At 41.5% G+C, this 24,052-nt stretch overlaps 1 protein-coding gene across 6 annotated transcripts in view; it reads left to right on the top strand.

The window, feature by feature from the left end:
- MAP7 (microtubule associated protein 7) overlaps positions 1-24,052 on the top strand; it is a 187,589-nt gene that overhangs the window by 151,341 nt on the left and 12,196 nt on the right. For 4 of the 6 annotated variants that reach the window (XM_049654424.1, XM_049654425.1, XM_049654427.1 and 1 more), the window contains 10 exons: positions 406-516; positions 6,313-6,426; positions 11,156-11,283; positions 16,883-16,998; positions 17,333-17,616; positions 19,790-20,051; positions 21,163-21,337; positions 21,558-21,659; positions 22,198-22,248; positions 22,353-22,410. In XM_049654424.1, the coding sequence (XP_049510381.1) occupies positions 406-516; positions 6,313-6,426; positions 11,156-11,283; positions 16,883-16,998; positions 17,333-17,616; positions 19,790-20,051; positions 21,163-21,337; positions 21,558-21,659; positions 22,198-22,248; positions 22,353-22,410 (1,401 nt within the window). The remainder of the gene's footprint in view (positions 1-405; positions 517-6,312; positions 6,427-11,155; positions 11,284-16,882; positions 16,999-17,332; positions 17,617-19,789; positions 20,052-21,162; positions 21,338-21,557; positions 21,660-22,197; positions 22,249-22,352; positions 22,411-24,052) is intronic. The other 2 variants (XM_049654426.1, XM_049654428.1) reach the window with 1 other exon arrangement.

Below are 24,052 nucleotides of genomic sequence, written 5' to 3'. Positions count from 1 at the left end.
TTTTACCAGCCCTCTTACTACCCCCTTGTTCCTACTTGGGAAAATTATGAGGGCATCCACTTTTACAATCCTCTCTTTGTTTTCCAGTCTGCCTCCATTAGTTTAGTTCCCCTCCACTGGCCTGCCTTTGATCCTCATCTGTCTGTTGTACTTATAGCAATACGCCTGAATTTTCCTGGCTGACAAACTGGTGTGCTAAACGTTTATTTTATCCGATGAGAAAAATAATTTTATTTCTGGCCTTTAAGTTACCTTTAAGACATCCACTTAGAAAACTGTGCTGTTATGTAAGATCTAGTGATAGAGCTGAAAGCATCCAATCCTAGTTTTTCCTTCCATCAGTGAACTAGGAAATTGCAATCCTGCATGCTGGCTGTCAATTAGCATTATCTCCATTTGTTTTAGATCCAGACAGGCGGTCAGTTTCCACCATGAATCTTTCGAAACATGTCGATCCCGTCATTAGCAAGCGGCTCTCCTCTTCATCTGCAACTTTACTAAATTCTCCAGATAGAGGTACAGTCAAAAGGAAAACAAAACAACAACAAAAAAGTGTTCTGTTATTTACTTAATGCTTCTTTTTTTTTTCTGGATGTTTACAGCTAAAAATCAGCATCTGAAGTTGCTTTCCCTACGTTTCTTAAATAGGAAGAACAAAACTTCAGAATAAAAAAGCAATAAGCGGCTGAGCAGCATTTCCCTTGCGACAAGAACCTTGCTCATGTTAGAACTTGGCTGAATGGTTGCATTTAGCAGTGATGAAAGCGGTGCTTCTCAACTTTTTAGTAAATGAGTTTACAGCTCCAGAAATCACCCACTTATCCACCAACATGCAGATAATCTTTGTTACGAACACTTACTTTACTTCAATCATATTGTCTTTGACTTCTCATCTGTACTTTGGGAATTCCAAGCTTTGACTTTCTAAAAAATCTTCTTAAATGATTCATGTTGGTAGATTTCATTTTACGGTTTGAGTTCTCATTTAACAAAACCTTACTGCATTTCTTGTGTGTGTGTGATTGGTTTTTGGTGTCCATTCATTTTGCTCTTAAGGGATTTGGCCTAACTTCAAGAATATATCATCATTGAAGTTTCCTAAAACTTTTAATAATCGTATCCCTCCAATTAATGTTTTATTTGAATTTTGAGTTTTATTCATCCCATGGATTTACAGTACATGAATTTTGAGTTATTTATGAAATTAAAGTTTTATTTTGCATATTTATATGTCATAGAAGGAAAAAATCAAGTTTTTAAGATAAGCTTCGGTTTTACAGAACTAAGATTTTAAATTAGAAAACCAAAGAATTGTTGTGCAATATGAAAACATATACTCTTTAAAAGTAACAAAGTCGTGGTTATTTTGAATGTTTTATTAAGAAACTGGGAAACGTTCAGTCTTTAAAAAGAATGCAATGTGTGCATGTTCTGTGTGTATGAGTATTCATATATTTTGTATTGTATAAAAGTTGTGTCATTGTAATGTACAATGTTATACCTGTTGTTGTTATTTTATAACTAATAACTACTCTCTTAAAGCGGTAAATGTTTGAGTAACTTCCTATTCTTGCCTTTTAACCTGCACCATTCCTCTTTTTTTTTTAACTAATTTGCTCAACTATTAACTAAATGATAACTAGTAAATGATGATGACTAACTAAATCATTGATATTAGACATGTAGTCAAATTAGGGGCCTTTTAGATGTTAGAGAAAAGTATTATGAACTAAAACTCCTTTCATAAAAAGGCTTTATTTTCAAACCCATCCCCTTAGTATAAAATATATCATGTGAATGCTATTCTTACAATTGCCTACTCATCTTTTCTTTGGATTTGGTCACTTACTCAGCACTTTAATGTGTCAACCCATGTCTAAGACAAACTGCAATTGGGATTTTACAGTGCTTTGATGTCAAACCTGGCTTACTGCCTCCTACAGTTTCACAGCTGAAATTGGGGTAGATGAGCGATAAACCAAACAGTACATCCTACCACACTTCTGTGGGATGACAACGATCTTTCAACTAGCAAGATGTTTTATAGATTCTGCGTGATAGTATCTAATTGGATATGCTTTTTAAAAATTTTTTTTAATGTTTGTTTGTTTTTGAGAGAGAGAGAGCAAGCACACATGCGGGGGAGGGGCAGAGAGAAAGGGAAACAGAGGATCCGAAGCAAGCTCTATACTGACAGCAGAGAGCCTGATGGCAGGGCTTGAGCTCACGAGCCGTGAGATCATGACCTGAGCCAAAGTCAGACGCTTAACCAACTGAGCCACCCAGGTGCCCCTGATTGGATATTCTTTTTTTTTTTTTTAATGTTTACTAATTTTATTTATTTTTGGGGAGCGGAGTGAGTGGGGGATGGGCAGAGAGATGGGGAGACACAGAACCCGAAGCAGGCTTCAGGCTCTGAGCCATCCGCACAGAGCCCCACGCGGGGCTCGAACTCACAAACCGCGAGATCATGACCTGAGCCGAAGTCGGACCCTTAACCGACTGAGCCACCCAGGCGCCCCTGCATCCTCTGTTCTTACCCCATGGGTGGTGCCCTTCCTTAGATCGACTCTGACTGTATGTGTGCTTTTTTAGATGAGGTTAAGGATCAGGGAAAGTTCAATAGCCAGTTCATGGCAAGGGCCAAGAAACTGCCCCTTGAATCACGCACGGGGCTCATCAAATTGAATCCTAAGCTGAACTTAACAGAATCGGAGGGAAAGCACTAAATTTGGGGATTCTGCTTCTCTGGCCCCTTGTCAGAAGAATTGTGAACCAGTTCCTGGGTCTAATAGGCAAGGTCAAGGTTGGCCAGAAAGGAGGATTCAGTTCATCCAGGAACTTCCATATGGTCCATGAAACAATTTTGTTTTCTTTTTTTTAAGTTAGACAAATCCTCAGGGCAGTGAGGAGCCTAGGCCTTTTAATGAGAATAGAAATTCTTCTGAATTTGAACTTCTCTAATTTAAAATTTAAGTAATTTTGTTAATTTGCTTTTCTGCTATTTTTAAAAGTTGGTGTTATGCTTTATTATCAAGTTAGGAAGCATTCTTATCAAATTATTAAATTAGAAGCTTTTACAGACAAATCTGGTAAAGGGAATATACCATTACTAGAGTGTCTGAGCTTTCTCAACCCTATAGCACAGGGCTTAAGGCTGATATTAAATTGAGGTTCTGGTGCTGTCAGGGTTCAGCTGGAACGCTCCACTGGTTATTAAAAATACTGAAATGTTTCCATACCATTTGGTGTAAATATCCACTTCCTCACGCGGTGCTTCCCCAGGTCCTCCAGAGCTAATGCATGGCATCCATTAGCTCTGTGCCTGTGCCTTACCTGTTTTTAAATATTTTTATTATCACACTTGAATATAGTGTCATATAGACTGATAAAATGACCTGAGTTAAAGGAAACCTCTAATTACCAAAGATCTTTTTTAATTGCTGCAATAGAGGGATTTTTGCCACTGGAGATTTTTGCATTAAAAATGTGTTTCTTCATATTCTTAAGCTACCTACTTAACCAGTTTTTTTTTCCCCCCTCAAGGAAGAATAGGGAGTTTCAAAAAAGCAAGAAATGAAGTTGCCTAGTGTTTGATTAGAATTAGTCCATACATTTTTCCTTAGAATCTAGATCACAGGGCATGGTGGTAGACCTGAAGCTGAATTCTGCCCACAGGCATCTTCTGTTTGACTGGAGTAGGGTGTTTTGTTCTTTAAGTTGAATCCATTGCCATCATCCTAAAAATGGAATATATCAAGTAACATTTAGGTTTCCTACTTCTAATGAAATATCAGGATGTGGCAACACTTGCCTGATTTTTGCATGACACTCTTCTGAAACTGAACAATGATTTCCTGCTTATGGAAGAAGGTGGCAGTGCAAATACCTCTAATGTTCATGTGCCTCCCCTGGTCCACGTGGTCTATTATAGGAATTGTCAGTATCTCCTTTTTAAGTGCTTAAGTAGGATCAATACTATAGAGTTGTTTCACAAGAATTAATATCTCTTCCTTCATCTTCAAATCAGGCCCTTGGGGCGCCTGGGTGGCTCAGTCGGTTAAGCGGCCGCCTTCAGCTCAGGTCATGATCTCGCGGTCCGTGAGTTTGAGCCCCGCGTCGGGCTCTGTGCTGACAGCTCAGAGCCTGGAGCCTGTTTCAGATTCTGTGTCTCCCTCTCTCTGACCTTCCCCCGTTCATGCTCTGTCTCTCTCTGTCTCAAAAATAAATAAACATTAAAAAAAATTAAAAAATAAAATCAGGCCCTGCTAGGTGAAAAAAAAGAAAAAACAATAAACAATAAACTAACTCCTGTCCTAACCTTTATTAAAAAGTCGTCTTATGAAAGACATCTATCTCTATCTTGTTCAGGGCATAGTAATGAATGCAGAGGAAGGGGAAACATGTTTCTTCTGGCAAAAGCTTTCATTCACAGTGTCAGAGCTATAAAACAAATTTCTTCAGATTTGCTTTCAACACAAGTCAGAGGTTTTTAATCTTCCTTTGAGGCAAATTCTTTGGTTGATGCTTTAAAGTCTCACAGACATAAAGTTAATGAACTTCTTAATCCAGGGGGAAAGAAAAGAGCTGTCTTTTCAATGATAAACCATCTCTGCAATTCTAAGCCAGCCCTCCTACAGAGTTTATCAGGGAGAGGAAGCATTCCTCTCTTCCCTTTCTCATCTACTTGAAAATATAGTTCTTTTGAAGATTTTCATGTATCCTCATCACCTTTCCCAGTGGTTTTATTCTGTGAATGTATTCCACTTTTAGTTTGCTTTAAATTCTGTGACTGATGCCCACATGCACACTGCCGTAGTATAGTATGTAACAGCACTTATTCCCTTATGTGTTCTACTCTGCAGCTATTTCTATATTATATGTGTAATTGTCCGTATACAACATATAACATCTATATTATCCTTTTATTTGTGTCTATCAGATAAGATTCAATTTAACTATGAAGACTCTCCTAATAACAAAATCTAATAAACAATTCACTAATTCTTAAATTCACCATAGCCTTGATCAAAATAGCTTCTTTTTAAAAATAAAGTCAGAAACTTAAGATGCTTTTTGGAGGTTGGTAATTCCTTTCAAGTAGGAGGAGATATTTTTTATAACAACATTTAACATCAGATAACTTCTGTTTAACTAAAACTAATATTCTAGAATTTAGATGCCATTTCTTGAAAATTCAACATATAAAAGGTTATTAAAAAAAAAAAAAAGTCACTCCAGAGACAACAGGATGTACACCTGCTGTTTATGGTACCAAACAGAAGTGGCCTTGTCAGGTTTAGACAGTTTTAAAGACTTTTGTAAGTGACTTGGAGTGTATTCTAAAACAGAGACATATGATCACTTTAGTGATATTTGCAGGATTTTGCTAGCTTCTTTCCTGATATTTTTGGAAAGTAGCTTCTATATTTTCATGGGCCACCACTCAAAGCTAACAATATAAGCAAAATAGTTAATTTATGATTAGCACATATATCCTGACAATGGTCTTGCCAACCAAGCCCCAGTACAATTTGAGACTATATTTCATTGTGTTCTTCTAAATTTATTTTCTGGAGCCTTCACACACCCACTGGTAATTTCCAAGATTGAGTTTATATTGGCTTTTGGCTTTTCTGTTTAATTTTTATCTTGCTTCAGGTTCACCCTCATTCTCTGCCAAAATGTTTATGTTGTTGCCAAACAGGGACCTGAAAGAACCTGGCTTGCTGAATGGAAAAGTCAAAAGGAAATCCCACACAGAACTTTGCCTGGATCCTCTTTCATTTTATTATCTCTCATTTCCCCCAAGTGCCGAAGCCACAGTTCATGACATCTGGCAGAATGTCATGGAGACCCTTTCTGTCTTTATTGATACAGAAATGCAGTCTTTCATTAGCTGCCAAAGCCTCTGTTGGAGTTGATTGTTCAGGGTACTTAGGAAGCCCTTGGGTTGAGATGTGTGCCTTCAGCCCACTGCCCATCCTGATGAGGGCCGATTGGTACGACTACATCCCATACCCGTGGTCGACACGCTATTTCTGTTTTGTTTGTTACTTGTTCGTTCCTAAAGGAGGGTGGTTAGCAAACTCTGCATCCATAACACTAACATCTTGAAGAAAGGCAGCGTTATGGAATAGCTCCTCCTTTGGGCAGAGTTCCTGTCTCCCGGTCTCTCTGCCGACTGTCCTCCCTGGAGAGCCTCGTCTCTCCAAGGCCTGGCACGTGGAAGCCATAAGTATGATGTTCTTGTGCACTCTCCTGCCCCTCGAAAGAATTCCTCTAACATCTTGCTTATGTGGTGACGTTTAGCTCGCCGCCTGCAGCTCAGCCCATGGGAGAGCAGCGTTGTTAACAGACTGCTGACGCCCACACATGCGTTCCTGGCCAGAAGCAAAAGCGCGGCTGCCTTGTCTGGAGACCCAGGTAAAACTGTTCGAGGTGCAACTTTCTTGGTGAGGTCAAGTCCTCTTTCGGAAGCACATCTGAGCCTCCAGTATTCATCATAATCACGTCTCCGTCTTTCCCAGTGTGTTTGCTTCTCTCTCCTTGGGTGCAGTGGCTTTGAAAATGTCTGCCGGTGTTGGTTTCGCGGCCCTGGTATTGTTCCCTCCTTAGCATCCACCTAAGCATCTTACCTGGACCCCAGATGCCAGGCAAACCAAGGGTGTCCCTCCTTGTGATGAGATGGCTTCAGATGCTTCTGTGTGTTTGTGACATCACCAGAAAGACCTATCCCTTTCCCACCGTTCTTTCTGCCCCTGCATCTGAGCACATGATCAGAAGTAGACATAATTTAATACTAATATATTGACTGAGGAATAAAATCAGAGCCCAAGTCAATTTAAGCGAGAGTTTCATGATGTGGCTGTGGGCGAGCTACTTCCCCTCCCTGTGCCAGTCTTTCTATGTAATCTAGGAATTAGTACCCTCTCAAATGTCTAAGAGTTGTGGGGAAGGCTAATTATAGTGTTCTCATTTGTTACATACTTTGAAAATATGGAGAATGTGCCAAACACTGGTTATTGTAATTAGTTATAACTCCTCTACGTTTTTGAAATGCAAAGCATGCCCAAATAAGCCAATTAGTTTAATGAGAAGTTAGTAGAGAGCCGATATCTCATTGCAAAGAAAGATACGTATTTGGCTTTTGGCAACATCTCTTTCATAGTGAGCCGGTTTGGTTTTCTGTGGCACAGTTGGTAGATCTCCATAACCCATCTACCAGCCCTTGTCTTTGGCACTTAGGAAATTACACAGCCTCTTCATAAAGTTCCCTTTAAAAATATTTTGCCTCTGCAAGTCTCTTCGTGATCATTAACCCTCTTTACAAATAATTCTTGGTGGTTTTATGATTTTTTTTTTCCATCCATGGCGCCCCAGTGAGCTGATAGCAACCCTAATTCTCACAGTACCCGCCAGGAGGCGGTCAAAAATCAAGTAGACATTCCTACCACCTGCGTGTGGAAACCAAGTGCACAGATTATAAGTGACTTCTACCAGAGCCACTTAGAATTCTAATTGGTGATTGGGTCTTAAACATGCTTATCCAACCTCCGTCCTCGGCGCCCTGGAGTAATGCTCTGTGTGCAGTGTGTGTTCAATTAGCTGGACCACAGTGTTCTGTGTTCTCTGCGAAAGAACTCTCCTGGCAGCTGTCACATCACATCCGAGATTTTTTTCTGGAGCAAAATGTACAGCTTATTTCAAGATCGTTTATTTTCTGCCTATGAGTGTCATGCTTCTACGCAAGTCATGAAAGTTTTTCCGAATGTCCAGCTAATTGGGGAACCTTTAAAATTGCTTTCATTCCTGTTTCATAGGATCTAAATAGTTTAGGGCTCTCATGCTTTGGGATCTCCACACTGTATGTAGCTTCATGCTAACTGCCTGCCTCACAGCTGAAAAAGTGTCTGTCTTTGCAGTTTCCGTCACCACTAACTTGTGTCAATTCTCTCGCTCCCCCTCCAGTGTTGTCCAATGCCATTTCCTCATTTTCCACCCCGCCCCCCCCCCTTCCCACCTTCCTTCTTCATTGTTACACTCAGGGTGCTTTTTACCTGCTAACTGGCTGTTCTTTGCCACTTTCCCATTCTCCTTTTCCACAAATTTTGATACATTTCTGTAATTTACTTTAGTGTGAAGCAATGCATAGACCTTCAGTTGAGTTGCTGGTCTTATTAACACATTCCTTAGATCATTGTTACCTGTTAATTGAATTGATACGGCCTATATTTAATGACCCAAAACTGTTGTCTTTAAATTTTTTTCCCACTTGAAATTATGTATATAAACATCGCTTGTGTTTCTCTTGTCAAAAACACTTTATCCATCGCTTTCATTTTGCCACCTGCTCTCCTCAATTATTCTTTCTTTCCATTTTACTGTTGTGCCTTGAGTTCGTGATATATCCCATTGCCATTGGCGAGAGGATGGCCTGCATCAGAGCCAGGGTTACGTGGCAGATGAAGACAGCCACCCTTTCCCCTAGAATGTTTGGGGATTGCAAACTCCCAGAACAGGCAATAAGAGCACTTGAAATTTGGAAGTCTCCTACCTCTTATTTGTGGCCACTGGTCTGGGTTGACTTCTCCATGCCCATTTTTTAAAAATACACGGAAAATACCTGTGATTATTAGAGCTCAGGATGAAATGAGTTGATACATATAAAACATTTAGAGTAGTACCTACACATAGTGGTGCTCGATAAATGTTATCATGTTTCTATTTGGTAATTTTTCAATTCTCTCTGCTGCACTCTAACCACTTGTACTGCATTATCTTTTCTCTGCACCTTTTCATACAGCTCATTTAGAAACTCTTGAATAAACAAGATTAATGCACACTTGCTACCAAAAGTAAGAGGAAGTAGAGATACTGTGGAAGACTTTCTGGTAGACATTCCAGACAAGAATTTTTGTGTCTATCAAGACTACTTTGGGATACAGAGGGCACTCTGGGAAAATAAAAATAACAGCTATATATTATTGCCCTTACTCTTCGGAAGGGCAAGATACATTTTTTTTTAAGACAATTAATTGATTTAAAGGTTTCAGGATTTTCAGTGGTTGCTGTTCGGAACAATGAATTCCGTGAAACATAATATTCTTAGAATTTACAGTGTTTATTTTAGCCAGGCGATGTTCCTTGAACAATTAAATTTGAAGAATTCTGTACAAGCTACACTAGATAGATTTGAGGGTATTTTCTCCCTTTGCTCAGTATTACCTCAATGCTAGAATAAAGAATGAACAGAGAGGCATGATGAGCTTGGCTTACACCCATGATCATCTCAGGAAATGCCCCCTGAAGTTATTTTCCACTGGAGGAAAATGATACCGTATTTCTGTGCTGCTTTTTTCCTGTCAGACCCCTGGCCTCAACAGGGCTTCTTGATCCTTGAGCGAGGTAAATGACCTCTGGCTGTGCCCCCAGGCAGTATGTGCCTCTCCTGGTCGGTCCCGTAATCTTGAGGAGGTGCTCTGTGCCAGGATGTTATTCTTTAAATGCGTTTGATTGGCTTGGAAGAGTTTTGCATTAATTAACTCTTCATTGTCTGGGAAATGCAAATGCTTTTTTGTGGGACCTGACCAAATGGTTCTGTTCGGTTTTCCCTGTGATCACAACAAGCCAAATGAGACAAGGTTCTCCTTTCTCACAATAAAGGCATCTTCCTTCGTCATTAAGGTCTGAAGCCAAGCTTTATGTCAGTCCCAGGTAAGATAAACATATTCTTTTAAGGACAACAGGGGAGGGGGGGGTGGTTACAAAGTGTTTTAGTTTATCCTGAAGAAATAGAGTTCTGTTTTCAGAGGATTGGAAAAGAGAATGCAGTGTCTAGTTTATTCCCAGCCTTGACCATTCAGTGATAACCAGAAGATACTACAAATCATTTAATGACAGAGCACATGAATAGATAAGCCATCTGATCAACATTCTGTCTGTAGATAAGTAACAAATATTTCTTGTCTCTATAATTCCAAAATTCCCAACTTTTGAGTTTTTAATTTATTAATAAATACTATTATACATAGCTGAAATAATGGTCTTTTTAAAGGTTTGCTACAATGTCTAGAAGTGGGTAAAGTCATTTTATAACATCATCCAAACACCTAGTATTCTCCTCAGAAGTCATGTTTAATTGTCTTACTCTTTTGCTGGGGAACAGGATTTCTCGGTGAGATCTGAAAATGAACCTTGGAACCTTAGTACCCACACTTTGGATACCTATGTAGTGTTCTATGAATTTCCTTAAACCCATTGTTCCTCAGAATCATGTGATTCATGACAGTGTCCCTGTGAATGTGAATGGTCGGAAACTATGTGATTTTCAAAACCTTTATCAACCTGAGTAAAACTGTAAAAGCTTTTCATGACTCAACTTTATTTTTGGCAATTCTAACATGTTTATGTTCTATTCATCATTTTAAATGATTACATCCCACTTCTGCATAAATTCTATTGCTTGTTATACACCATCAAATGCCTTGGCTTTTGGGAAAACCCATCAGCTATGCATCTGATTTGCCTTTAAATAGACAACACATTTACAAAATTTGTTTCTGGGAATTATTAGTTATCTTTGTGACCAGTCTTAACTCCTGGTAAGACTTGGTCACTTAACATTATAAAAATTCTTTCCACCGGCTGTTGAACTTCACCCTGGAAATAGCTGGAATGTCTCTTGCTTGCCTGCTTGCTTGTTTCCTGTCTTTCCACCTTTGTTCCATCTTAAAGCTAATTGGGAAAAATCTAATTGTAAACAGTCCTTATATAAAAGCTATCTGTCACTAATGTAGCATTTTAGCAGAACCATTACTTCATAGGAAGATAAGGCCATTGCTTTCTATATGAGATTACATCTGCGTCTTTAATCAGTGTCTAAATAGCCAAATAGCTTATATACAGTCTAGATTTTTCACTTGGACATGGCTTCTCTTTGGACACACTGTAAACTGATAGGACTGTCAGGAGAGTTGAATATGAAGGCTCTGGACACCTTTAGGTAATAACATCTTCTCCCTACTTTTCTTTCTACCTCTGCTTTGCTCCTTTTCCTGAACCTGCTTTTGGCTTTCCTTCACCTGCTCCTCTGGCACTCTTGTGTGTAAAACAATCACCTGCACCCTAGTTATCCCCATTTGTCCTCGTTCAGCATCTTGCAGCCCCATCAACATCATGCCCTACAAAGCTGCACACTCTAGAAATCTGACGGATCGACCCAAATTCTTGGTAACACCGCCAGAGGGCTCTGCGCGAAGGAGGACTGTTCATGGCACAGTGGTGAGTAGCCGTTGGGAACAGCCAGGCATGTCTGTGCGGAGTGGACACCACCCTGAGGTGCGGTGTGGGTGTCAGAGTGGGAGGTGCCCACACCTGGGCAGTGGTGTCCCCACGCTTTCTCTCCACTTGGGAGTTTTGTTCCCCCTAAAAACGTGAACTTGAAGATGAAAACCATTCTTTGTCTAAGTTTGTGCGATTGGCCGAAGTAGCACACGGGTGCCTCCGTGCAAACCAGTGCAATGCCAGGACACGTTGACATTCCTGAAAGTAAGAAACCCTTTGACAGAGGTCAAAGAGCCTGGGCCCCTGCCTCTGCGTGTTATTAAGCCCCCATAACCAGAAGCTGTCTGAACTCTCAGTGTGCTTCACCAAAAAGCAAAGTAAAGAACTTTTGTCTGCCTAGCTCATCCCTCCCTGTCAAGGCCCAGATCTGAAAATATAGTGACAAAAGTATTTTGAAGACACTAGTGATTTGCTAAGTAACTAATCCTTGAAAGGCCACTGGGCTGTGTTACAGACTCTTGTTTTGCAAGTGAAGAATATAATTTGTACTTGGCATTACTGGCAAGGTGGCTGAGCTGACATTAATGTTCACCTCTAATTAATTTCATGCCATAAATGCAATGAGGTAACTCGTATGTCTCCATGCATCTTTCTTCCTCAAACTCTGTGCTATTTAGTATCCGTTGAAAGGAGCAGACATTGTTGTGTGGTCTTCAGTGATTGTACTGTAGTCTTGAAGGACTCCCCAGTCAACCGGAAGACCTCGTTGCCTCTCTCCCATAGTAATACCTTGACCTGTTTAATGAAAGGCTGAACGGTTTTTTTAAAATCTTAACTTCCCAGAGCAGTTCAGATTTATAAAGCCGATGGACACTTAAAAGGATTTTGTGTAGCTGTTTGAGGATAATTTGAGGCTTGTGAGAGCTCGATGGCTTTGCCTACGGGCTGTTTTCTTTCAAGCCCCAGGCTTTCAGGAATCCGTGTTTAATTCATGATTGAGTCAGACTTCCAGCCCTACAAGCTAAAGGTGAAACTACCTTTTATGTCTGGGTAGTTTTTCATCCTTAGCGCATGGGTGCTTCAGAGTGCCTAGCTGTGGATAAAAAGCAATAGTTGGGGTGAACAGCTTGGGCCCCAAAGGTTGAGTACTTATTGGAGAGGGAAAAGTACCTACCAAAGGAAAAATACCTTGCTGCAGATAAAAACACAACATAACACACCAGGAGGGGAGGATGAGAGCTGACCCATGGCCAACAGATTAAATGAGAGGGATTTGTCATCACATGATCCAGAAACTCTACTTTCTCACCCATTTTTAATTTTTTTTAACTCCTTCCTCTTTCTATATTTGACTTACTGGTTGTCTTTTCATCTCTTTACAACCAAATGTTTAGGCAAATACCTATTTCCAGAAAGTGACTCACAAGTCACTTTTGCCCCAGAGCTGCACTGTGGAATTCATTTGAGCAACCAGCAGCAGTTGGTCATGGAAGCACTTGAAAAGTGGCTAGTGAGAATGACAAAGAATTTTAAATTTAATTTCCTTTTTAAAAATGTTTAATTACAGTAAAAAAATACATATAACAAAATGTACTGTCTTAACCGTTTCTAAGTGTACATTTCAGTAATATTACGTATATTTTTCAGAACTTATTAAATCTTGAAAAACTGAAACTATACCCACTAAGGGACAACTCCCCATTTTCTCCTCTCCCAATCCCTGGTAACCCACCATTTCAGTTTCTGTTTCTTTGAATTTGACTAGTATAGATACCTCATACGAATGGAATTACACAGTATTTATCTTTTTGTGACTGGCTTATTTCACTTTGCATAATGTCCATCCATGTTGTAGCATGTGACAGGATTTCTGTCCTTAAGGCTAATAAAACTGCATTGTATGTATGTATGCATATACACAAACACACGCATATACACCACATTTTGTTAATCCATTCATCCGCTGACGGACATTTGAGTTGCTTCTGCCTCTTGACTACTATGAATAGCACAGCTATATATGTGGGTAACAGATCTCTTTCAAGACCCTGCCTCCAGTTGTTCTGGATATATACCCAGAAGTGGGATTGCTGGATTTTGTGGTCATTCTAATATTTTGCCCTACTGCCATATTGTTTTCCATAGCAATGCCCCATTTAACTTACGTTCCCCCAACAGTATAGACGGGTTCCGGTTCTTCCACATCTTCACCAACACTTGTCATTTTCTTGTGAAAATCATAATGGTGTGTGAGGTGCTATCTCACTGTGGTTTTGATTTGCATTTCCCTAACAATCAGTGATACTGAGCATCTTTCTATGTGCTTGTTGACCATTCACATACCTTTTTTTGGAGAAATATCTACTCAAGTCCTTTGCTCATCTTTTATTCTTATTCTTTAATTTGTTTAATCTTTATTTTTTTTTGTTGAGTTGTAGGATATTTACATATTCTGGATATTACATGTTCTGGATATTAATCTCTTTTCAGATATATGATTTGCAAATATTTCTCTTTCTGTAGGTTACCTTATTACTCTGTTGATTATATGTATCCTTTGATGCACGGGAGTTTTTAAGTTTGATGTAGTCCCATTTGTCTCTTTTTGCTTTTGTGGCCTTTTGGTACCATATCCAAGAAATCATTACCAAAAACAATGTCACGAAGCTTCCTCAACTTTCTTGCAGGAATTTTATAATTTTAAGTTTTACATTTAGGTCTTTAATCCATTTGGAGTTAGTTTTTGTATATGGTGTGAGGTAGAGTCCAACTACATTCTTTTGCATGTAGATACCCAGTTTTCTCAACACCGTTTGTTGAAGAGACTATCTTTTCCCCACTGAGTGGTCTTGGCACCCTTATCAAGGATCCTCTGACCATATACACAAGGATTTATTTCTGGGCTATTTCATTGGTCCATATGCTTATCTTTATGGCAGTACCACACTGTTTTGATTATGTTTTGAAATCAAAAGTACAAGACCTCCGACTTTGTTCCTCCTTTTCAAGAATGTCTTATCTACTCAGGGTACCTTGAGGTTCCATATGAATTTAGGATTAATTTTTCTATTTCTGCAAAAACAACATTGGACTTTGATAGGGATTGCATTGACTCTGTAGTTGCTTTCGGGAAGTGTAGACATTTTAACAATAAGTCTGCTATCTAGTCTGTGAACATAGAATGTCTTCCCATTTTGTCATCTTTCATTTCTTTTGTTTTGCAGTGTACAAGTCTTCTGCCTTCTTGATTAAGTTTATTCCTAAGTATTTAATTCTTTTTGATGCTGTTACAAATAGAACTGTTTTCATAATTTTATTTTCAATTTTATTTAATTTTAGTTAATTTAGACCTAAATTCAAATAGCCAAACGTGGCTAGTATATTGGATAGCATGGATGTTGATTACTTCAGTCATCACAGAAAGTTCTATTGGACTTCAGTCTGCTTTGGAGTATTTGTCTGTATTCTCTCTTGAAAGTTATTTGTATTCTAAACTTAACTCTAATTGGAAAATGAAAGTCTTTGTCCTGCTGGGAAACTTGCCAGCACCATTGACATGGGCACCTTGCTGTGCGTTCCACCTTAATGTAGCCTTGTGGAAATTATTAACAGGGAAGATTATTGTATAGACCGTTGGCTACTAACTCAGATCAGGACGAGGATAAGGAATGCCTTTACACGTGTGGTCCCCAAATAGGTGATTGGGTGCCAGACCAATGAAAAGACATCTAAAAGAACTAAGAGAGTAAAAGCATCTACCTGCCTGAGAGGATGTTATCTTAAGTATGGGGCATTTTTCTAACCTGCTCTTTCCCTGTTTCCCCTACCCCTTTAAGGTGGTCAGTTTTAGGAAAGAAATAATTCATTCAATGCCACTTTAAAAAAAGAAGACTTTTTTTTTTTTAATGCAAAAAGAAGGATTATACAGGTCTTTGTAGGTTCATTCCCTCAATGCCTGTCTTATCAAGACCCAGATGATGAAATTCATCCGTGTATCCCCCGCATCACGAGCTACACTTCCGGACTTATTTTCCCATTCAGATCTCTCCTTAATTTGACTTCAACCACATTAAAATGTTTCCAGAAAAAGGAAAAAGCTACTTGAGGTGCATAACCCCAGCTTCTGTTGGGAAGAGCCCCGGGCCTTCCACTCTGGCACTGATATTCCCAAGGCATAATTGCCACCCTCTATCCCTTCCAGAAGGGTCCCATGTGCCGGCTGCCACTTTCGTGCCCAAGGACTACAGCTGCTCTCTGAGCCCTCACCTCCCACCTTCTGGGACCAGAAGTGGGGGCAAAGGATGGTCGTGCAGCCACAAGTGATATAGAGCTGGCACACATCTTGTAAAACTTGTTCCTGCCCCAGTCTTCATTTGTTTTATTTAGAAATCCTGGGAAGACATTGAGTATTATTTGATACTCATGTTTTTCCCCCGCCTACAGCCCAGTCAAGCAACTAGAATGCTTCTAAGGAAAGTGGAGAGGAGCAGTTAGAAGGGACACTGAAGGGAAACAAACATGGGAAAGGAAGGAAGAGGGGAGTTGATGCTGGTACCGGGCAGAAAGAAGAGAAGGTACACTACCAGCTTCTTGGCCCTGCGGCGAGATAAGATAAAGTTCTGTCCCTTTCCTTGGGCTCTCACAGTCTGCTTTCCTGCAAGGATCCTAACAGAGTTAAGGACTGACAGGTGCTTGCACAGGTGTATCCAGTGAGTATCCATTCCCAGGCCAGAACATTGTTGGCAAGTTTCAGATACTTAGAATCAGTCTTTCTTGCTCTGTGGTTTTTTGTTTTTTGTTTTTTTGTTTTGTTTTGTTTTGGTCTTTTTGTCTTGGCTAACTATACATTATCGGAACACTCTGGGTTTCCCTTTGCTCATTTCCACTTAGAAAAGGTATCACTCTCTGGCTGAATTTATAGGATGCAGCTAGAAAGGGATAATGTTTTGACCCACTCTGCCATTTCAATTTTATCCTTAAAGAAGAAGATTAAAAATAGCTAGAATTCTTCACCTGGAACATAACTTTTCCTTCAAGAGCAAGAGGACATTAGGTGAGAAAGGACTTATTTATGTAGTATCAGTATAAAGAGGAAAATATATTAATGTCTGATGTAGCAGACAGGTATTATTTTTTTTAAAAAAAGACTGCAGTTATGTCCATGTTCCAAGGTGGAAAAAAAGAAAAAAAAGCTAAAGAATTAAAAGAGAGGGGAGAGGGGAATGGAAGTCATGTTAATTTTGATATTTGTGTGGTTTGAACCAGACAGTGAGAGATTTTGCCCCAGCTGATTTTAGGCACAAAGTATATATAGGTGCTTTCTAAGAGTATAAGTGTCTATTTTTTTTAAACAACTATTACTCCAGATCAGACATCCAGAGCTTTATTATTAGTGTCAGATTGTGTTAATTCAGTTGACAGTATTCAGTGTTAAGCTAACAAGGGCTTTTTGTGGGAGTGGAATGGGTATAAGTGACAAAGGTTGGAAAATTTCCAAGAAGTCACTCAATGGGTTGTGGCTCCACTATTGAATACTGTGAATGGGATTGTCCCACTCCTATAGCAAAATCTAACTCTTGTGTTTCTCTGAACTTAGGGCTATAAAAGAGACAGAGAGAGAGAAAACCTCCCGTTCCAACCCACGTGTGGCATTCGGAGGGCTCTGTCTCCATCTCATCCCAAAGTAAGATCACCAGGGCCCTCCCGACTTTGGTAAGCGAAATTTAAGAAGCTGGCTGGGTTGTTCCATGTTGAAGAATTTGTAGCCTCTGTTCTCTGAAAGGAAACTATTCTTTCCACACTGTTTGGCATTGACGTCAGGAATAATATTTTTTCCTTGGAGGAAAAGAAAAAGAAAACAGGAAAGAGTCTAGAGTGAATATTTTTGTGTTTGCTACATAAAAAACAAATACACACAGCTAAATATCTTCATTTCTTTTCCTTATTGGTGTTCTAGTACTATCATGGGGTAGAAGTGTGAGGCAAGGAAGGTTCGGGAAAGCCTACTCTGATGTCTCCCGTTCTCTTGCCACTGTTTGTCACCCAGGCTTCCATCCAAGTCCTTTCCTCATCTGCCTGGCACACCCAGACCAGCCTCCTCCTTGCCTCCCGGATCAGTCAAAGCTACCCCTGCCCAGGTCCGGCCCCCATCCCCTGGCAACATCCGCCCTGTCAAGAGAGAAGTCAGAGTGGAATCTGAGAGAAAAGAACCCGAGAAGGAACCCCAGAAAGTTGCCAGTGAGCCATCACTTAAGGGCAGAGCACCTTTAGTGAAGGTGGAAGAAGCCACAGTTGAAGAGGGGACACCTGTCAAACCAGAGGCTGCTCCTGGTAAGATTCAGCTGACTTGCGATGGAGTGTGGGTTGCTTGCTCTTACTGGGGACTGGGAAATTTTATTGAGGTTAATTTTGCGAACTTTTCCTAAGTGTGATTTTGTTTTACATACAAAGAATCATCCAATCAAAATCCTACTTTTGGAGCCATAGTATATTAATTCGGGTAGAGTTTATGACTCCTTTTTTTTGGCTGAATCCAGTGTTTCACAGAATGTGGTGTTCAGACCACCTGCATCAGGATCGTTTGTATTCGTTATCTGTTGCTGTGTAACAAATTTTGCTAAAACTATGCAGCTTGTAACAGCAGTTACTATGTCATGTCACACAGATTCTGGGATCAGGAGTTTGGAAGCAGCTCAGCTGGGTTGTTGGCAGGTGGTGCATACACATGGCTGAGCTCCACTTCATGACACATGAACCTGGGTTACTTGATATCCTTACAGTCCATCCGCTGGACTTCCTGGCTTTCCCCAGAGAGCACGATCTGAGAGAGAGCATCACGAGGAAGCCACACCTTTTGTGCCTAGTCTCAGAAGTCCTACACACAGAAGTCACAATTTCGGTCATCTTCTATTCATTAGGAGCAAGTCACTGGGTTCAATTTACACTCAAGGGAAGGGTGTGAGTTCCACCTTTGAGAAGGAAGATCTTACGGAAATATTTTTGATCCACGATTTCTATAATGTTTTAATGTACAGAGCCCTGGTCCTACCTCAGACCTACTGAATCCAAGTATATGCCAGATCCAGGGAGTCAGAAAGACACCGAGCTTAGCCATCAATTCCGGTGCAGGATTGCCAGATAAAATACAGAATGGCCAGTTTTCCTGTGCCTACGGGAGTTTCAGGACCACTGGCTAGCCTCTTTGCTTGACAGAATTTGTTTCAGAAGACCCGATGGATCTCCTCTCTACCAGGCGAAACCAGATACTATCTAGAATTTAAAAATCACCTAGAACTAGGAATTCAGTATTTCTTGTTGATAATTGTCTTCGTGGGGCGCCTGGGTGGCGCAGTCGGTTAAGCGTCCGACTTCAGCCAGGTCACGATCTCGCGGTCTGTGAGTTCGAGCCCCGCGTCAGGCTCTGGGCTGATGGCTCGGAGCCTGGAGCCTGTTTCCGATTCTGTGTCTCCCTCTCTCTCTGCCCCTCCCCCATTCATGCTATGTCTCTCTCTGTCCCAAAAATAAATAAAAAACGTTGGAAAAAAAATTTTTTTTAAATAATAAAAAAAAAAAAAAAGAAAAAGAAAATTGTCTTCGTTCAAAAGTTTTCTCCTTAAGACTTAATTTGAAGGTAGGTGGTAGGAGCAAAGAAAGAATAGATGACTCAAGACAGGCTACAGTGTCATTAGACAATGGAAGAGTCCAGTATTTGTTTGCATGGAAAGGGGTAGAAGAGAAAGGCCAAAAAGTGCCCTGAGGACAAAGAAAAAATGTGTAGGGGCAGAAGGAGATAGGTGAATCTTGAGAGGAGGGTCTAGAATGCTAGAGATCACATCTCACAGCAGGTGCATCTGCGTGGACTCCCTCCCGGATCAGCTCTCTCGGCCGTTTCCTGAATCTGAATAAGGCCATGGGACTTGTGCTCCATCCTGGCATCAGGACAGACAGTGGAGCCCAAATGTATGGGAATACTAGCACTGGCTCCTGAAGAGGCCTATGGCTCCTCCCACCTCAGACCTGGAGACAGCTGTGGGTAGACAAAAGGGACCTCTTCGTCAGGTGTCATCTTCCCAGCCTGAACCTGGGCTCGTGGCAGAGACGCTGAGGAAACTCGTAGAAAGGCTTTAGTCCTCTAGTAATGAATAGTCACTAAGAGAAGGAATCTTTTTAATGTAACGAAAGGCAAATGGAAGATCTCATCTTTTTGCTCAGGGTATAACTTCCCACAGAACCTAACATGAGGCTCTCTACCGAGTACACACTCGATACATGTTGTTAACTGATGAACTTGTATAAAAATAGGACTTGGTGACAGAGCGTCAGCCCTGTAGGATGGCTCACTTACACGCACCTTTTTGTTATGTTGCTTGGTTACAAACAGAATACGGTGAAACCATGAGAACACACGGTAATAAACATTCCCTTTTCTTTTACAATGACGAATTCTAGGCCTGGGGTGTGGGGAATGCTAGTTTTTGTTTTGTTCTTTGGGTTTTGTTTCCAGTTGGTTTTCTCGTTGTACCTGTTTGTACAGCTGCTTCAGCCCCAGCCGTGGCCCCCGCCGCCCCCGCTCCAGCGCCGGTCCCAGCCCCAGCCTCAGCCCCAGCATCACCATCCACTGTGACTGCTTGCGCTTCTCCCAAGACCTCTGCCGGCACCACCGACCCGGAAGAGGCCACGAGGCTGCTAGCTGAGAAGAGGCGGCTGGCCCGGGAGCAGAGAGAGAAGGAGGAAAGGGAGAAGAGGGAGAGGGAAGAGCTGGAAAGGTAAAGCGGTGACCGTGCTCAATGAGCGGTGACCTCCTAGGGATACCTGGGATTAAGTCTTCCGTCTGAGGGACGAGAGGTGGTGGCAGTCATGATGGTGAACGGATTAGCTGCTTCACAATCGTGTCTCTGACCGCTAAGTGATTTTTTTTTAAATCACATTTTCTTATCATACTGACAGTGCCACAACACTGATGGGGAAAGGCTTCAAGGAAAAAAAATCTGTCCATCATCTTACCAGTTTTCAATAATTGGAAGAGTGGATTTGAGATCATCCTTTCCAGTCTCTGAACAGTGTGCAGGTTTATAAACGTACATAAGTATGTACACACAGGCATCTATTTACATAATTCTAAGCACAGTGGAGGTACATCTGTACCCTGATTTTTTTTTACTGAACATATTTCTGATCTCCATATTTCCTTATTATCTTCCTAATTATCGTTTTAAAGCTACATAGTAAGAGTTGATGTTTTCTTCTAGATAGAACTCTCAGAGTAGCTGGGTGAGACAGTTAAGTGTCCACATGATTGCCTGCTAGTTTGCTGGAGGGACAGTTTGCTTAGTTGGCCTCCTCCTGGGGCTAAAAAAACCCAATGTCAATGCAAATTGTTCTTCAAATAAGCACAACAGCACCTTGGGGGCGTGGGGGGGTGGGGAGGACCACAGCCCCTGTGCTGGCAGCGATCTTGGACGTTCCCTACCCTTGATCCCAACAGGACTCTTACATGGTCCACCTTCCTCCTGCCCTGTAACGGAACATTATAACCTTTATTTATTTACAAAGCTTTCCTTGCGGGGAGGGGGTCGAATTCATTACTAAAATGTCTCGTTAGTGGATTAAACAAGTCTCGGCCTTTAAGGGTAATTAAGTTGCACGGACGTCCACAAAACAAGCGCTCCTCGAAATACTAGTGGTCTCGTTTTCCTTCTGTTTACTACAAGGCCGGAAAGATGAAGCATGGAGGGTGGCTTCACGTTTTGACCACGAACCACGCTGAGCGTCCCCAGTGGAGATCCCCCCAGCCCTCAGAACAGAACAGACTGCCCCTGCGGGAGCCACAAACCCGACCCTCTGTCCAAGGAGCCCCCTTCGCGTGTCTTTTTGCAGACAAAAGAAAGAGGAGCTGGCGCAGAAGGTGGCGGAGGAGCGGGCGCGGCGCGAGGAGGAGGCCCGCCGGCTGGAGGCCGAGCAGGCCCGGCAGCGGGAAGAGCAGCTGCGCCGGCAAGCGGAGGAGGAGCGTGAGCGGCGCGAGCGCGAGGGCGAGGAGCGCGCGCAGAAGCAGGTAGGGGTCCGCCCGGCGGGGCCCTGGGGAGGGGGGAGAGTGTCCAGGGTGGGGGTGCAAGTCCTCCCGCCCCGTCTCGTGCACGCGCTCGCCTCTTGCACTTCTCCGCGCACCCTCGCGCCCCCGCCTCCGGGAGCCCCCTCCTCACCCCCCCACCCCAGGGATGGGGGCAGCAAGCAACCCTGCTGCCCAGAAGCACAGGCCGCCTTCTTGTTTCCAGAAGGAAGAAGAAGCTCGCGTTCGGGAGGAAGCAGAGAGGGTTCGGCAGGAGCGGGAGAAGCACTTCCAGAGAGAAGAGCAGGAGCGCCTGGAAAGAAAGAAGGTGATTGCATCTAACGCGCAAACCTGGGATGCTAACTGTGCCCATTCTTCCCCAGACTTGAAGCCACGGGAGGACCCAGACACTAGCTCACTGCTCTCAGAAAGCACGTGTGTTCTGCTCGTGGTCTGCTTGTTTAATCCACTAACGAGACATTTTAGTAATGAATTCGCCCCCCTCCCCGCAAGGAAAGCTTTGTAAATAAATAAAGGTTATAATGTTCCTTTACAGGGCAGGAGGAAGGTGGACCATGTAAGAGTCTGTTGGGATCAAGGGTAGGGTAGCTCTCAGGATTCATCATCTCCTCCAAAGAACTCAGTCTTCATAGTGGGGCGCTCACCATAAACAGTTCCTTCTGATTCATGTGCCTTCAGTCAGTTCCAGCTTTGTGAATAATGCCAATTAGGCCAAAGCAGTGTGTATTATAATTACCCAAAGTAACAGACGTGTTTTAATGACCCATTTGCTTAGTCAGTGAAATGTGCCAGGCTAGGCTTCTTTCTGGATTTGATCCTTTTGCTCAATTCTCCCTTCCTTGTAGCGACTTGAGGAGATTATGAAAAGAACAAGACGAACAGAACCTACAGATAAGGTACTGAGATGGCCATTTTTAAACTATTCCTAATAACTTTTTTTTTTCCTTTCACTTCTAACTTTAACATTAAAAAAATCTCTTTTTTTTTTTTTTTTTTGTAGAAAACTGTTGATCAGAGAAACGGAGATATAACCAAGGGAGCTCTCACTGGAGAAACAGGTATTTGCTTCAGTGAATTCAAATAAATTCAAATGTAGACAAGAGTTTTTGAATTAACTCTCTAGAGCTCGAGATATTTCTTGATTGGTTACACACAAAAAAGTTACTCATTGATGTACAGAAGCTTAGGTGTGTGTCATCTAGTTCGCAGATTTTCCCCTTATGGAAAACGCTCTTGTATTTGTGGCAGATGTTTTGTCATATTAGTTTATACTCTAATGGTGTGCTTAATAACTTAAATCATTTCACATCATAAGTATCCATATCTGTGGATATATATTTGTATATCCCTGTGTGTATACACACATAAATATATATACACACATGATGAGAAGAATTTTGTTGGTGTCATAAAACTAAATTTCATTTATCATTTACTGTCTGCTAAATTAGCATGTATTTATATTTGCTCTTAAGTACTCTAAACGTACACATTTTGAAAACTTGTATTTACAGCAGTTCTCAAAAAAGAATTTATGCATTTTAAACTTCTGATTTCAGAATAGAGTTAAAATTAAAAATTTGCTAAAATTTCATTAGAAAGTTGTTGAGACCTATAGGCTTTGGACAGAGATCATTAATTTCTTGGTGATTTTCAAAGAAATTTGCTTTAAATAAAAGTTGCCTTAGTGTGTTAGTACCCAGGTTCAATTAGTATTTATTAAGGGACCTCTTTGTGCCAGGATGTATACATCCTGCATACATTTTCTTGTTGAACTTCCACTGCAGCTTTGTGAGGTTGAGTGCTTTATCTTGGAGTCAGCAAGCATTTCCAGAGACCTGCCATGTGCCAGGCCTCCTTGCAGGTGCTGGGAGTCCGTGGGACAGGCCAGGCCAGGCCAGTTCCCTTCCCCTGAGGAGCAGCGTGACCAACCCAGCTCCCAGCGCTGAAGTGCAAGCTCATAACTCTTCCTCTGTGATCCCACATCATCTTCATGATTGTACATACAGGTGGTGGGTAGAGAGCCCATCGTGTAGCCTTCCTCTTTCCTCATCTGCAATATCAATATGATAAGAAAGGACCAGAGATACCCCACTTTCCTTTGCTGTTTTTTTTTCTTTTAAGACTGGACTAATCAGGGGCGCCTGGGTGGCGCAGTCGGTTAAGCGTCCGACTTCAGCCAGGTCACGATCTCGCGGTCCGTGAGTTCGAGCCCCGCGTCGGGCTCTGGGCTGATGGCTCGGAGCCTGGAGCCTGTTTCCGATTCTGTGTCTCCCTCTCTCTCTGCCCCTCCCCCGTTCATGCTCTGTCTCTCTCTGTCCCAAAAATAAATAAAAAACGTTGAAAAAAAAAAATTAAAAAAAAAAAAAAAAAAAGACTGGACTAATCAAATGATTTCATGATTCCTTCATAGTAGACTTTTCATGGTTTTTAAAGATGCCCTAATTATATTTGTTTGGAAGATAACCCTTGTGATTGCCTATTAACCCCACTGCATTATTGCAAATCTTGTAATACGCGGCGACCCTATGAAGGCGTAACCCCCAGTGAGTCATCAGAATGAGCATTTTAGGATGTAAATTGCACCATCGCAGGGTTATTTGAGGGGCTGATGCTGTAGTTCGTGCATGGCCAGCTTCCTTGTTTTTTTTTTGTTTTTCCGTCTTCCCCCTTCCTGCTATTCCCTTAACAATTCTTTCA

This window comes from Panthera uncia (assembly GCF_023721935.1).
Source record: "Panthera uncia isolate 11264 chromosome B2 unlocalized genomic scaffold, Puncia_PCG_1.0 HiC_scaffold_24, whole genome shotgun sequence".
Taxonomy (NCBI): domain Eukaryota; kingdom Metazoa; phylum Chordata; class Mammalia; order Carnivora; family Felidae; genus Panthera; species Panthera uncia.
The sequence above is the reverse complement of the archived record's forward strand: the minus strand, read 5'-3'. Positions and strand labels throughout refer to the sequence as shown.